Source organism: Nelusetta ayraudi, unplaced genomic scaffold (assembly GCF_046127955.1).
Source record: "Nelusetta ayraudi isolate G7.1 ecotype Tasmania unplaced genomic scaffold, CSIRO-AGI_Nayr_v1 ptg000042l, whole genome shotgun sequence".
NCBI lineage: Eukaryota > Metazoa > Chordata > Actinopteri > Tetraodontiformes > Monacanthidae > Nelusetta > Nelusetta ayraudi.
The window spans coordinates 6,890,152-6,906,227 of record NW_027466092.1 but is presented as its reverse complement, the minus strand read 5'-3'; the positions used below and the strand labels follow the sequence as shown (position 1 = coordinate 6,906,227).

Below are 16,076 nucleotides of genomic sequence, written 5' to 3'. Positions count from 1 at the left end.
CTCATGGCATGTTTCGTTCTCTTTGGGGCCGTTCTCTGTTAACTCTCTGTCACCACCATGTGATTGGTTGATTAGTTGTCTGTGTTAATAAGCATGTTGCAGATCCAGAGAGCAACTGCACCATTCAATCTATTCATTTTTTTTCTTTTTTTATGTATCATATTTGCTGGTTTTACAGGAACTGAAACGCCCACCACACTGGGTTCAGCACAGGTCCAGACACATGAAATTAGTGTTGCATAATGAAGATGACAAGCATTGAAAGCAAATAGATTTGGGAATTCTGCCGTTCAATGTGTCCGTGTTTGATGGTGTTTACTTTCATGAGAAGCCAGGCAGCTTGTGGGGTAGGATGAGGTCATCCCCCTAAATCTGAGTCTGAGTGTAGCCGGAGGCAAAATGTTAATCGTGATGGTCAGGAGAAATCTCAGTGGGCTGGAAACATTTCAGAGCGACTGCCGCGGCACGGCTGACAACAGTGAGCGTCACTGCAGGCTGAGATGAAAGAGCTTCGCAGTGTCTGTGTCACGGCATTCGCACATTTGTGTGGCCTCGCCGTGTAAAGCAAAAAAAGCTCCAGTGTCATGCAGATGGCAAATGCACGCTTCCCCACTGACCTGGCCTTGAAAGGAGCCAGGTGATATCATGGTGTATTTGGATATACACCATGATATCACCATGTATATTAAAAACAGACTCCCATATATATGTGTGTATATATATATATATATATATATATATATGTGTATATATATATATATTTTTTTTTTTTTTTTTTTTTTTTTCCCTTTATATATATATATATTTTTTTTTTTTTCCAACTAGAGTGGTCCATAGCAAGCATTTTTCTGCTCCACCCACACAACACAAAATTAAGCTACAAGCTGTCTTCTTCTTCTTTTTTTTATTTCAAGATGTTGCAACATGACATTTAAACCTGTAAATTAAATGAAGTACACAAGCCTGTAAAATACAAATACGTTTTCGAATTTGGAAAGCAGCCTGTGTGCTGTAGCTGCGAGAGGTTCGGCTTCCCCAGGATTCTTTGAAAAACAAATATTTTTTATTTCCACTCTGCAGCTGAACCACCTCCAGCCTCTGTGTCGTTTCTTTTTAAAACTGTTCCCCACCCCATCCCCTTTTTCTTGGGTGGTTCTCTAATCTACATTATTGCAAAAGTGCATGGTAAGAATGTGGTTATTATGGCGGACGGAAATCTGTCAAGATACCATGACAAGAGATTGGCATCCACGTGGACCACACTGTTAGATGCAACTAGATCTTTGTCACTGGACCTTTAATTTCTGCATGTCTTTCATGTTCATGGGATCGGTTTTGCTTTCCTGAAGAGAGGGGAACAATTCTGCACTCCATTGCATCACAACAACTTTATAAATGCCACTTAATTAACTGATATGCTGATCGTAGTATACCAATACTTTTTGGCAACATCTCAAAGAAAAATGAGAGCAGGCCTTCGCTGAGGCTCAGTCCCGAAGAAATCTAATTCCTGCTGGCTATTTGTCGACTGTGTACGGACGGAAGTGTCACGTTCTCACTGACAATAGCTGAGGCCTCTTTGTGGGATGTAACGCTGACTGTAATCAAGTTAAAAGAGGGTGATTGTGTTAAGCGCTTGGTGTATACAGATCATTTCCCTGGAGGAATTGAAACCATACTTTTTGTTGAGGGGGGTGTTGTTGCCTCCCAAGAACAAGCTGTCGGTGCCATGGCACTTGTTCGCTCTAATGTGATTTATAAAAGACACACACACAGTAGTCTCCCGCTGAACTCAACTTTCAGCGACAACATGGACATGTTAACTGCAGCAGTACAAATAATAAGGGTCCGGGCAATCTGCCAAGGAGCCTCATAACATTAAAAGAAGCCATCCGCATAGAGGGGCACCATTCCAAATGAACAGCACATTGTCAGAGTCTCTCTCTCTCTCTCTGTGGTATTGACAGTCCTGTGGGTTAAGTTGTGCAGATGTGTGCTTTCATCAAATATTTTGTCATCGTTTTCACGCAGTAAGTCTGTTGTCTTCAGTTGCATATTTGGCACTGTGTTTTCAAACCAGTTGCACTTGTAACTGCTTGCGAAAAGTGTCTGTCTGCAAATATGATTTGTTTGTTTTCACAGCGGTTCAGTATAGTTAATGAGCCTATCCCACTCAGTGCTCAGTGGAGTCATACAGAGAAAAAAAAAATCTATTTCTCTGTGTTTTTCATTACAAATCAAGAGAGCACTGCACAAACAGCGGTATTGGGCCGGCTCTACTGTAGGTTCCTTGACCTCATTTTGTAAAGGGAGGAGAGGTCACATTTACAGAAAAGGTTCGAACCGCAACATGCTCCAGTGTTAGCGCAAAGGTCAGCCAATCAGACGATCCCACAGCCAGAGCCAAAAACAAAAGTGACTTTGGCTTTTTCTGTGGCTGCACCCAGTCAGTGGAATAGCCGACCTGCTCGGCCTTTAAACCTCCAAGCTCCTGCTGAATACATGCATGCACTCTCTGGTGTTTTAATTGAAGTTGATGCTTAGAATTTTTAGTTTCTGTAGCGCGTTGGACAACCTTGGTCATTTCTGAAATGTGCTATATCAATAAAGTTTAATGTGTGGTTTGACTCCAACCTCAGGTGGTGCCAGCATGCCATCCAATATCTTCACAAAAATGACAATTTTCTTGTGAAATTAGGGTGTAAAGAACCCCCAACCCAAAGGACAAAATGACACATTCACAGATAAGGATCATGAAAGCAATGCAACAGCATGCAGTAAAACCATAAAAATGTGGACTTAATCTATTACCCATGGACTTACATCCACCCTGAGATAAGAATATTGTATGTTCCTCTTCCATGTTCTGCGCACCAGTATGACTAATTATGCACTTTCCCTGACTTTCTGTCAGCTCCTAATTAGCTAAATAGGCTGCCATTGAGGAGAACATAAGCCTGTCATTAGTGTCAGTTTTCTTCGTTCTTTCTTTGGATCCTGCATGTGCCATGGATCCATCACATTTCCACATGATCACAGGAGGGCTGGCAAAAAAAAAAGTATTTCTAGCAACAAAGAGGAGGAAAGTGAAAAACTGAGACGGTGGAAATGTATTCTCTTGGTCGTGCTTTCCCACAGGAAGTTGTCAGCAATTTGTCTCATGTATCCATTCAGAGAAAGTATTTGGGAAGGGGAGGCAAAGTGTGGAAGGCGTTATTACAAACCTCCTTTGCCCCGTTCAAACCGCAGCAGTAGGATTTCCTTTTGCTTGGGACACCACGTGACTCTGGCTTGTTTCCTTCAATTGGTATGACCTCTCTGCGGCGAAACCACTCTGTTCTTGTGTTCAACTAAAGCAAATCCAGAGAGAAACCAAACTGCCACAATTGCAACATCCATACTCACCTGCTATAGTTGATCACTCACAGTGTCACATCCCAACATCTGCTAATGTAATTCCAACCCACTTATCCATCAAGGGAGCTGCTTGTAGAATCCATGTTTACGTCCTGACAAACTGTAAAGATTTTCTATTGGTAGTTGGCAACAGAAATGTGGCAGATTTTAAAGTTAAAGTACGAACAAGTGACCCAGCTGCTGTTCAAGGTTAACAGAAGTTAAAAGTTATTTTTTCTCTCTTTTTTCATCCTACTGTAATTCATAGATTTCTAAGTGTTAGAAACAAAAAAAAAAGAAAAGCTCTAAGCTGCTCTAAGGAAACTCTTGGAGATGGCAGCCAGTGAGAGTTACAAAGGTCAAGTCCTCGTGTCCTTGAACGCACCATGCTGACGCGGCCTGACTCCAGACATGGTCACACTAGGGACATGTCACCCAACGTAGAGCTTCAGTCTCCTTGATATGCAAAGCAGGCTGGATTCTGCTCCATGGGACAGTCTGCATCCTTTTATTATTAAATTTAAGTTTTTATTTTATTTTATTTTTTTGCACTACCTGAACGGCCCTCTAGCAACCTTCAAATACTGCCAATCAAAGCACTGGCATAGGGGATTAAATTAAAACGAGCCGTGCACTCTTTAAATGTGACCTGAAGCTACATATAAAGGTGGAGGAGAGAACGGAATCTAATCAAGTGTCTTTATGCCACAGGCTCTATAAATGCATGCCCTTTGATTTTGCACTTAGTCAGGGGTTAAAATTAAGTCTACGAACACCCTGTGGACATTTTTTTTTTTTTTAAAGTAACGTCAAGTGGGTGGTTTAAATGACAGCGACATGAACTCCTTAAGTCATGCAGTGCAGTATATCAATATATTTTATATCTACATTAAGCTTGTTGATGAATTTGTATTGAGGCAAATGCCCATGTCCCATTATTCACATTTCTGTCAGAAGTAACGCTTTCTTAACTGCCATCTTCTCCTTGTATTACTTTTTCAGAACCACAAGCTGTCAAAGTTTCAAAATGAACTGATAATCTGCTTGAATCATTCCAAAGGAAGAAAACCAAAAAAAAAAGAGAGAAATCACTTAAAGCAACACTAATCTTTCTTAGTTTAGGTTAAAATGCTCTTAATAAGCTGATTGTTGACTAAAACAGGGATAACAAACTCATAATTATACAATTACACCATTCTTGCAATGATCAGTCAAGTGGTCGTTTTTTTTCCATGTTAAAACTTGACTTGACTACGTGAACTAATGTGATTGAGCGACCTGCCGCCGTGGGTGAATTTAAAAGCAATGCAGAGGAAAAGGAGCAGTAAACCATAAAATACTGTCGAGCGAAAACGGTGCGGACTGAGACAGCGAGCTGCTGCCTGCAGTTGACACTCCGCCAGCAAAGACAGAAGTCCCACGTTGGGTTTGATTTTATTTTATTCAAAAAGATAATGAAGGTTAGTTTAAATTGCTTGTCATTACAATCATTACAAAGACTTCTGTCTGAATTGTGTTAGATTTAGTCTAATTATGAGTGAAATGTTTTTTTTTAAGGTAGAGTTTAGTACCAAAGTATCGTCAGTTTACCAGGGCAGCAACTCAACTCTGGTACCACTCACACAAGCAAATATAGAATATTCTGGAAGAAACAATTCAGGAAGTCAATATGGCGCTGACATAACCAATCTCCAGGCTTCACAACGGGTATTTACAAACCCATGGGTGACATCATGATGCCGCCATCCATTTTTATATACAGTGAGTGCAGTTTTATATTTCAACAGATGCTAGTGCTGATATGATCATGGATTACATTATGTGTGAAAACAAACGCTGGTGTGTCAATGAGTTGCCTTTGTTGGGTTCTGTGTGAGTAACTGCAGGTGAATATGCTTTAAGCTTTGAAAAAGGCCTAATGACAGGCGAATGTAGACCCTGACTTGTCTATTGTTTTGTTCTGTAACTGGTTTCATTCGATGCCCCCTACTGTTTATCTAACGTTAAACTGCCAAAGCATATATCTGTCTCTGGAAGAGGGTTCTCAGGGTAGGGGAAATGGTTGTTGGAGGGAGGTTGTGGTTGTTCATATTTTTTGTAAGTGCTAAATAAAATCCAAGAAAGTTAAGAAAGTGTTGCTTTACATTACATTTCTTCTCCTTTAAACTCATTTCGTATTGAAGTTCTGTCCATCTAGCAGCATCCCTCTGAGAAGATTATTATTATTATTATTATTAATAATAATAATGATGATAATAATAATAATAATAACTTGGATTTGTATAGCGCTTTTCAAAACCCAAAGACGCTCACATAAGAAGAGGGGGGAGGGGGGGCAAAACATACATAATACATGGGTTATGGAATGTGCTGCTGGTGGTGTGGGCTTGGGTGAAGAGGTAGGTTTTGAGGCGGGACTTGAATACGGGAAGTGTGGGAGAATAAGCACTGGCAAACACATGACTGCATTGCACATCCACCACGGCACAACAAAAACCTTAAGTGGGGGAGAAATGACCAGTGCAACAAAGGACTTTGGCCCGCAGCAAATGGAGTGGGCTGACATCGTAGCTCCTTCATTATGGGTTTTGCAATCAGTCCATGGTTCGATCCATACAGTAATCAACGGCTGTGAGGAGAAAAGAGAGGGGAGAAGAGGTTGGAACAATGTTCCTCTATTTCAGCCTGGTGTCAATAGCCCTACAAGAGGCTGAGGGCAGAAATCCATAATCACGTTCACAAATTACCAGCGCAGCTCAGCCATGTGTATCACATGCCAGACCAGGTCTGGAGATAAACACAAATGTGCTGGAAGAAATCCAAATAACTGGATGCTTTAAAACTAGTTATACATTCAGTCTCGTCACTACTATTTTTTTCATTAGAAACATACATATAGAAATAGAGATGCTTGAGATAAGGATATTTATAAATATTATTCTTTAAAAAGGATGTATACATATATATATATATATATGTATATACTATTTGTGTGTGTTGCTGTCAATCAATGAAACTTTCATCAAGCTAATCACAATAATTTGTCTCTAAGTAATCACAATTAATTACAGTAAAAATCATGCACAATACATGTTTGTGATGTGATTGGTGCAGGAATAAATGTGTGAATCACTAGTTGGATTACGCAGATTATGTTGTTCTGTCAGCATTGGTACAAAGTTAGTGCAAAAGTCACACATTAGTCACAAGCGTCTGGAAAGCACTGACTTTGTCAAAGTGTTGACAGTGACAAAGTGCTGAAGTGCCAATATATGATTTTTACCGTTGAGAGCGCAGCTGAGCTCAGCAAACATTGAAACCCCAAAAAAAGAGGCTTTGTGCTCCCGCTCCTCTCATCCCCAGCTTGGAAGCAACAAACATCCGCTGAGCAAGTAAGTGACATGTTGAGCGATAATTTAAAAAAAAAACAATGCAACAACTGTGTGTATAAATGAATTGGACATGCTAACGATATCACCCTAAATTTAGGGTTGAGGGTATATCGGTTATACCCAGCGTAATTCTTTCTGACATTGGCATTCATTTGGAGTGTGTGTCATCAGTGCATGTCTGCCCTTCGTAGGCGGTGTCTGCTGTGCTTGAAAAAATTAAATGAAAAAAAAAAATGCCACTGCCAAATGCTGAGACAACTTTTCAAATAGCATTTACACTGTAAAGTTCTGAAAAGAGGTCTGGGTTAAAAATGTTATCTTGAAATGATTTGTAGTGCCAGTATGTTGTGATAAAAACTCACTTTGCACTGAATCACCAGCTCTTCTTCTTCTTCTTCTTCTTCTTCTTCTTCTCCATCGTCTTTTTTTTCTTCTTCCGCCATCACACAACTAACATCATCTCCTCTTTGTTCTTTCACTTGCCCCTCTGACAAGCTCTCCCAACCTCAGCATCCTTCTTTCAAATATTTCACTGCCATTCTAGCTACACACTTAAAAAAATTCTTAGTCTTGCCTCTCTAGCTTTATCTGCAAAACATCTAACACATTCTCTCCCTCTGATGGACTCATTCCTGATCCTCTCCATCCTGATCTCTTCCAAAGAGAAGCTCAGTATTTTAATCTCCGCTGCCTCCAGTTCTGCCTCCCGTCTTCTCCTCACTGCCTCTGTCTTTAAACCAAACAGCATCGCTGCTCTCGCCACGGTTTTGTCCACCTTTCCTTTCACTCTTGCTGATGTTCTTTTATCGCACATCACAGCTGATACTTTTCTCCACCCATTCCTACCTGCTTGCACGCGCTTCTTCACCTCTTTTCCACACTCTCTGTTGCACTGGACTGTTGACCCTAAGCTTTAAAAATCGTCCACCTTCGTCATCTCTCCTCCCGGTATCCTCGCCATTCCACTTAACTCCCTCCCATTCACACACATGCAGTCTTTCTGGCTGCAACTAACCTCAAAAACCTGTCCTTACTGGGGCAAACCTCCAACTCACTTGCTATTCCGCCCAACCTGCACCCAACTCTCACTGCATATCACAATGTCATCTACATACACGACACGAGTTTAACAATGTATGCAGTAATATTTTGTAGTTGAAATTTTGTGGGACTATGCATAGGTTCTTCTCTTTAATACATGGCACAGATCCACGGTTTTGTTGCCAAGCTCAGGACGGCTGGTTGCACGTAGAGCGAGACAGCTGTGCTTTTCCAGCAGAGTGAATCGTCAGCTTTTGTTCCGCAGCCCACGGTAGCACATATGTTTTTGTTAAGGACAGCTGACACTTTATATTTATATATGAGCGAGACAAAGAAGTTCTATGAGAAAATCCATGAAGAGTGACACTTACAGAAAGGGAAGGGGGCACAGTGATCCGAAAAATCAATCCATCATCCTGCTGCAGTCTTGCCGCACTCCTCATGACCGCTCTGTTCTCCCTCAGATTGGCCCACTTTTCAAGATTGTCTTCAGTACTGCATTGCACCTTTCTTTCTGGATTTTTTAATTTAGCTTGTCCTATGTTTCTTTGTTTTAACATTCAGCATTAGAGGGGGCGCTTATTGAATGGAGACCAAGTGGAGGAAGCCAAGTTTGAGCGTCACAAAGCCCCAACCTGCTGAAACTGGTGACACTCCAGTAACAGTCACAGTGCTGATTATTATTTAATTGATGATTATTCATCTTTTTGAAAATTATTCTTTTAATTGTATGTGCAAAATGTGGCCAATGAAGCACAGCAGATCAACTGCAACAATAAAATGGCTCGTGAATTGCTGTCCATGGTGCTGAACTGTCAGACAAGGGTTATATTTATAAAAGTTGTGCAAGTTTCTAAAAAAGAAAACAAGCAACGGCCAATTGCGTCTGTCACCCGAGCTTTATGAAATGCACTTGGTCAACTCCTTTAAGTCCTTTACCTGTCATTACCACTGTCGACACGTCCATCTTTGACACCTAATATAAGCTTTTACTCAGGTGTTGGCTGGCTCAAGGCCTTTTAAACCTTTGCCAATCGCCTCAGACCCATCATAGGACTCAAGCAGCCGTCTGCAAACCCAGCAGGCCGATTTGACTCGTGAAGCAGCTTCAAAGTGTTTGTATGCACCGTTCATTCCCCATCGCTCACTCTCATCTCACTGCTGAATCGCTTTCGGATGTTCTCTCTGTGGGGGGATGACACGAGAGCTAACAGAGGGTGACTGTCTACACTGTGGGTGTGTTGAAACGTGTGCATCTGAGCACTGGGAACAGTGAGGTGATGTAGTCATCTAGATTATGAGGATTTCCACATACGCACATTTGCTTCCATTCCAGTCGCTCTTACTAATTCCCCTAAAACCACCTAATTACTCCCAATATTTAATCCAATCGGCCAAAAAGCAGTATATTGAGGTTCATTATGTATTGACTAATGTGTCACACAACTTTGGAAGGAGCTATTCATGCAGCTCATCTTATTAAACCTGCTCTCTTTTTCGCTCTCGCAGACTGGGTTGGATCCAATTTAATAACACATGCAGCAGTATGCTTTTATTGCTGTAATATCCGCCAAAGATGAGCCTTAAATGGCACTTTTGGGGGAAGCATTGACAAACATGGGTTTTATGGGGCTTCTCATGGCATGTTTCCTCCAGAGAACGATATGCTTTTTGTTTTGTGGTTTTTCTTTAGCAGTAAGAACGGAAGCAGAAGTGGATTGTTGCTGTTATGTAGCAATGTAAAGTTGTATCGGTAAAATGTGTGTAATGTTTATTGCAGAGCTGAAAATCCCATAATTGGATGTTTTTGGTCAGAATGTCTCTGGCCTGTGCATTGTTTGGTTTCCTATTCCGTGTTTTTATGAGCAATTTGGTGTGTCACATTGGGAAAACAGAACAGAAATCTCAAAATGCAGTGGGGGAAAAAATCCAATAAAAAAAAAAGAAAAAGTCAATCGGGAGTGTTCCAATCACAATGCTGACTTGAGGTGAGTGTGACAATGCAATAAAGTGTAAGTACGCAAATCAGGTGACAGAAAGTATTGACCGAAGACAGTGTGAAGAGCAGAGCTCACGTGATTGATTTGTTTGATTGCATTTCTCCAGTTCCCCCTGATGGAAACCAAATTAAATTGTGTGCTGTTTCTGTTCCTTCAAATTATTTGCTTTACATTCGCACAGAACCAGACCCATGGATCCCTCACAAGTAATTCCTTTACTGGTTTTTCTTCCTCCGCTTTTCATTGAGTGTGTGTGTGTGTGAGCTCTGAAATCCAGGCCTACGTGAAGAACTGTAATAAACTGTAATTGTTGTTGATAAATGCTGTCACTGTGCTCCACTGGCACCCAGGATACAAAAAGAAGAAAAGATCAGCTCTTATAATCATCAAGTAAATTTCAACAGTTTTTGTTTTGTAGAAACAGAACAGATTGTAACTAGTACGTTAAGTAGCTGTTTTTCAAGATTTTGTAAAGCCTTGGGCTCAGACAAACAGAAATTCACTTTTTTTTTCATTTCTCTGAGGCCACAGAGCACTTGTGTGTGATGTGCGCAGGAGAAACAGGGGACCGGAACCGAGGAAGCTGACACACAGTGCCGTACTTTATTACATCTGCTCACTCATGAGGCAATTGTTGGCTCCATTGCTCTCCTCAGATGGCGGAAATATCTTTTTTTGACCCGCAAAAAAGGTCTGTCCACTGAACGTAACAGACTCCAGTACGAGAGAAATTCAGCCTTTAATTAATATAAACGGCAGTATTGCGGGCGGCCAAATCTCAAATGATTTGTCCCTGTAATGCAGTCTGGGCCTCGCGTGAGGTTAATTGAAACCTTGACAGCACTTAAACCTTTGTTGCCGTCATGTCTAGTCTTACCTATGGCGACGGTGACGGCTCCTGGGTTTTAAGGGGATAAGAGAGAGACGAGCAGTCGCACTGCTTCTGAGCGGGGGTGACATGGAGAGGCACGACACTTATAAGACTGGAAGCTGATGTGTAGAGACAAGCACATCAATGGAGCTCGAGTATGCTCAGGGAGGGAGCGACAGGAGGCATTATGATTGTTGTATGATTGTTAGTTTTTGTTCCTCTGTGGTTTTCCGAGGAAGCTAGAAGCCAGATCAAATACAACCAATCACCAATGATTTTGTCACAAGAGCTGAGCCGCTCTCGCTTCAACCTTTGACTGCATATAATGCTGGACAGAATTGTCGTGACATCACCCATTGGTTTGCAAATACCTGCTGAAAAGCCTAGAGATTGGTTTCACTGTGGGTTTTACAGTCTGCACCATCCTCAGCTTCTGGTCCGTTTTGAAGCAGGAAGACTCCACATTTGCACCTTGACGACTTTCTACACCTTTAGAGAAGGCTTAGAAATTTTCTGGGTTTTTTTTTGGTGTTGTAAATAAAACATAATTATCGTTTTAAATATTAAAATTCATTTTATTTAATATAATACATTTAATTTCTCTCCTGTTTACCCTGCCTTTACCCCCATAAAAGCTGGAAAAGGCTCCAGCAGACCCGGGTCTCATTTTCAATTGTTTATTAAGCTTCCACAGTGATAACATGGGGTGTTTTGTCGAAGTAAGAGGGCAACAGCAAGTTAGTAAGAAACAACATTAATTTAGGAATCCAAAGGAATTGCGAAAACATTCTCTGCTATGTGGCAAGCAATGTTCAGTTATGTATTGTTTCAATGAATGCATCAGGGCTTAGTGCCATAGTGGCCACGCTGTCAGACCTGACGGTGACTCTCAGCCAGTCCCACCCCGAGTCCTCCGCCCCGTGATTCTCCAGCTATATCTTCTCCTCTCAGCCTTGTGCTCACGAGACAGAGGAAAGTTTGTCTGTTTGTTAGTTTGTTTGAGGGTTTGTTTGCTTTGTTTTGCGGGCTGGCCTCTCAGCACTGCACGCCTCACTCCCCGCTCCATCTCCGCGAGCTCGTGGAAACAATCACAAGCTGTTTGTTGCTTACCGCTAACAGCCTATGCTTTGGGAGCGGGTCCAACTTAATACATAATTGAAAATGGTTGCTGCGGTCCATTTGGTATGCTTTTGTTCTTCTTACATCAGCGGCGCGAGCACCGCCAGGAGCTGCTGCTCTTGGGGGATTTTCTTTTCTTTTTCTTTGTCCTCGGTGTCATTTTAACCCCCCCCCCCCCCCCTGCACCCCCATCCATCTCTTTATCTGTCTCCCGTCTTTGATGCGTTCTCTCGACACTTTGGTCGCAATTGCACTAAATTTCAATTTCAGCCAAAATGTGCTTTTAAGTAGCCGCCGCTATTTGGATTCCATTTGTCGCTTGTTTCTTCCCCTCCCCTTTCGTTCCTCGAGGCAAAATGTTTTCTTTCATGTTAGTGCATGCACCTATATTATCTGGCTGTGTCTGCCTCAAAGTGAGATCAATCACAGTCTTTAATGTTTGAGACGTGTGACACTGAACGTGTCACTCAGCACAAGACTCTCACTGCCTCCTTTAATGGCTCCTTTTTTTCTTTCCCATAAGCTGTCCACGGTGCAGCCTGGTGTTAATTGAGTGCAGTAATCAATTTCGTCTTATATAGGCTCGTGCGTGTTGAACCGTGCATTGTCATATCTCAGAACAAAGCGCACCGCTATAAAAATGACACACTATTATCCATCGCCACAATTTCCTCCCCACCTCAAATTGCTTCTGTGGCAAACTCGCTCACTCGAGAGATTCGTCTTTCAATCTGTCTGCCGCTGGGCCAGCCCCCCCTGACCGACTCCAGCTTGTCTCCCGTGGGAAACACAGAGATGTCTTTTGGCGATTTTTCTGTAATGGGACTTCAGGATAAACTGCATTTGATGATCCATCCTATCAAGGTGGCCCGGCGGTTTGAACCCGGCCACCTCCCCTCACCGTTTTAGCCCCTCAAATCTCGTTACCGGAGGTCAACTCTGGGACTTTGCGTCCCAGGAGACTGAGGGGTGAGGTGAGAACAAGGAAAACTGGATGTCTTATGCCACTTGAGATCATAATTTACGGTTCAAAACTCTGTTTGATTTGCATTGACGATGGATACCCGGATGCACCTGGTAACACGTCCACAGTGCAGTATTTAATAAAAGCAAAACCGCATAACAGAGGACACAATTTATTTAATCAACAAAGACTTAACTTGAATAGTACAGTCCCAATAGTAAGATCCCAGTCTGACTTTGAGGCATTTAGGTAAACATTTTAATCAGGTGAGCAGAACCGATCGGAACCTGTCCTTGGAAGGCCTTTCAGCTCCAGGCCTCAGCCTTGACCAGGAATTAAGCATCTGGCTATGGAGGGTGTAACTGGCCCACTTAAAAAAACACTGATCTGATTGCACTGATCTATTCTGTACACATTCATAGTTGCAAAAAATGCTGGGTTTTTTTCCAAAAATAAAGTATTGTGTAGTGTTTTCTCATTGTCATGAGACAAGGTTTTGACTTAACTGTTTGTATAAGTATGCTGCATGAGAGGGTGCATGTAGCACACAGCCCTGAACAACGCCTTCCTGCAGTGGTTGTGCATTTTAGTCATCATCAGTCAATCATCTGCCACATTTACTGCTTTCTTGATGGAAAAGGCCAAAGTGCTTCCACACATCAGTCTTGAATACTGTCAATACTGTTACCAAACTCAAAAATCACTTTGTAAGTGTTTTATTTCTCCATGCATTCACTCTGCTTAACAGCCCGACTTTAACTCGATGAATGCTCGACCCCCTGCTGTTTGACTTGAGCGTGCACACTCTGGCTTGTGTCACCGCTGCTGTCGCGAGCGCCGCTGCAGTTTTTCTTCCTGTTGTGACAACGGCAGGTGTTTGCCAAATACACACTGTGTCGTCCCCAGCTGCCGTTGGCCAGCGGTTCGACATGTGTCCATTGTGCGCTCTGCCTGTTTTAGATTTGCCCACGTGTGAGAGAGGTCCCCTGCGGTGGAAGGAGGCCATGTGCTGCAGATGGACTGACAGGGACACAAAAAAAATAATAAAAAGTTGTCAACGCCTCCGTTTGGCCTCTTTTGAATCGCACCTCTGATCTACTTTGTCTGGCTTCGACATTGTGCCTCGTCCAGCTCACTGTTGCTCCCTGAATTCAAAGCATACTCGTTGCCAGCCTGCTTTGTTCGGAGGGAAGTGATTTTTTACTTTCCACCAGGCTGCCATATGCAGTTTTACTGTGTCAACTCTAAGGTATTTTGAAAAAATGCCTTGACATTAAGAACGTGAATGTGTTGCACAACTCATGTGTTTTGTGAACGGGAGCTTTGAGGCGTCAATCTTTGAATTGCATTCAAGCCACCATGAACTGCAGAAAAAAAACACAGCTTCTTGGTTATGCCCCCCTAAAAGCAAGTCATTCCTGCATTGGTTTACTGGACGTTTTAACTGCAAATTTCAAGTTTAGTCTATAGTGGAACTGCTGTCAGTGCTTTATCTGCTGTCTGGCATTTAAGTTGACTTATATAAAGTTCACAGAGAGGCATATTTCATCACAAGAGGTTTGGTTTATGGTGTCACAAAGGGCTCCTTGCCATATCTGTCTCTTTCATACCCAGACTGCCTTGCTGTTGACGTGTTGTCACCCTTTTCCGAATGGATGGGAAATCAGCATTGGTTTAAGCATGGGGCTGCAAACAGAGGGCTAAACGTGCTGGTTGTTATGGATTTTTTGGGGGGTAATTAATCATTTGACATGGCTCCAGTCAGCTTGGTGCAAGGACTTAACAGCTCTTCAACTTTGCAAAAAGTTGTTTGGTAGTTTGTTTTTGTTTATCCACTTTGCTAACTCAGCGTTATTTTTCATGTGTTTCTCAGGGAAGGAAGAGTCGGTAGCCACCTTCAAGGGCAACGAGTTCTTCTGCTACGACCTGTCGCTGACGCCCATCCAGAGCAGCACGGACGAGATCACCCTCTCCTTCCGCACGCTGCAACGGAACGGCCTGATGCTTCACACCGGCAAGTCGGCAGACTACGTCAACCTCTCGCTGAAGAGCGGAGCCGTGTGGCTGGTCATCAACCTGGGCTCGGGGGCGTTCGAGGCTCTGGTGGAGCCCGTCAACGGCAAGTTCAACGACAATGCCTGGCATGACGTGCGCGTCACTCGCAACCTGCGGCAGGTAAGCACTCCGGGAGCGGTCCATGGCTGACACTGTCCATGCGGTGCCCCAGTTCAACAGGCACAGCACCTCCGCTGCTCTGACCTCTTTGAACAGAAATTCTCTTGTCCTGTCTTGTTTCTCTTCTCTTCTGTTGTTCACACTGTTGCTAAATATAAGCTTTTATTTTTTATTTTTTTAGGTTGCTGTTGAACAAGGAGGCTGGGATTTTACCTCAATTTCCATTTTCTGTGTTTTTTTTATTTTCTTATTTTTTTTATAAGAACTAAATATCCACTTATTTACAGGTCGGCGTCGGACCACACGCTGCAGTTGAGCGATGGGGTGTTTGCTCCTTTACCATATTTTTTCTGAATAGGTGAAGAGGGGTTTCTGCTTAGAATGTTTGCTCTACAAATGTGTGATGCACCCTGATTTAACAAAGGTGACAATGCACTTAATCTCATTTAAAGTAAATCACCCAACCAATCGTTAGAAGCCTTTAACCAGAGATATTTAATTACACAAATGTGGGGTGGTGGCTTTTTACATTCTAACTTGTTTTGTAACCCCTCCCTATTTTACATATATGGGCAAACAGCAAAGCACTAAGTGCAGGCAGACACTGAGTACTGATTTGCTGGTCGTGTCTGGGTCTTCAGTTGATAGCTGCAGACACCAATGAGATACAATCAATTTCACTTACAGTGGCTCTGCTTACTTCTTAACATTTTCGTGGTAATTGTAATTGGAACGAATGGCTTGTCAGACCTAATAATGGGTCCTGTAAGTGGTCCTGAATGCAAAAAAAAAAACAAAAAACGATGGGAATGCATTAGCACAAATGGTACAGCAAGTGATTTTGTCCAGGCCTGCAAGAAGAACAACCTCAGAAGTTTGTGGCAAAACAAACAAAAAAAAAGAAATCCAACTTTTCTTTTCGTAACAGTGTCATGGAAATAGCCCAATAATAGTATTGGGTGAGGTTAAACACTTGTGACACCCAGAAAGCTACAAAATACGTCTTAACAGTGCATAAGTCATGCATTTTTCCTTCTGAAATGACTCCTTTGATATTTCCTCTTTGCTTTAAAATTCACTTTCGTCTGTGACATGACCCAAAACCAACCAGCATCTTA

At 42.3% G+C, this 16,076-nt stretch overlaps 1 protein-coding gene across 8 annotated transcripts in view; it reads left to right on the top strand.

Annotated features, from left to right (window-relative positions):
- Positions 1 to 16,076, top strand: part of nrxn2b (neurexin 2b) — a 488,522-nt gene that overhangs the window by 137,713 nt on the left and 334,733 nt on the right. For all 8 annotated transcript variants that reach the window (XM_076033939.1, XM_076033942.1, XM_076033936.1 and 5 more), the window contains exon 4: positions 14,657 to 14,958. In XM_076033939.1, coding sequence (XP_075890054.1) covers positions 14,657 to 14,958 — 302 coding nt within the window. The remainder of the gene's footprint in view (positions 1 to 14,656; positions 14,959 to 16,076) is intronic.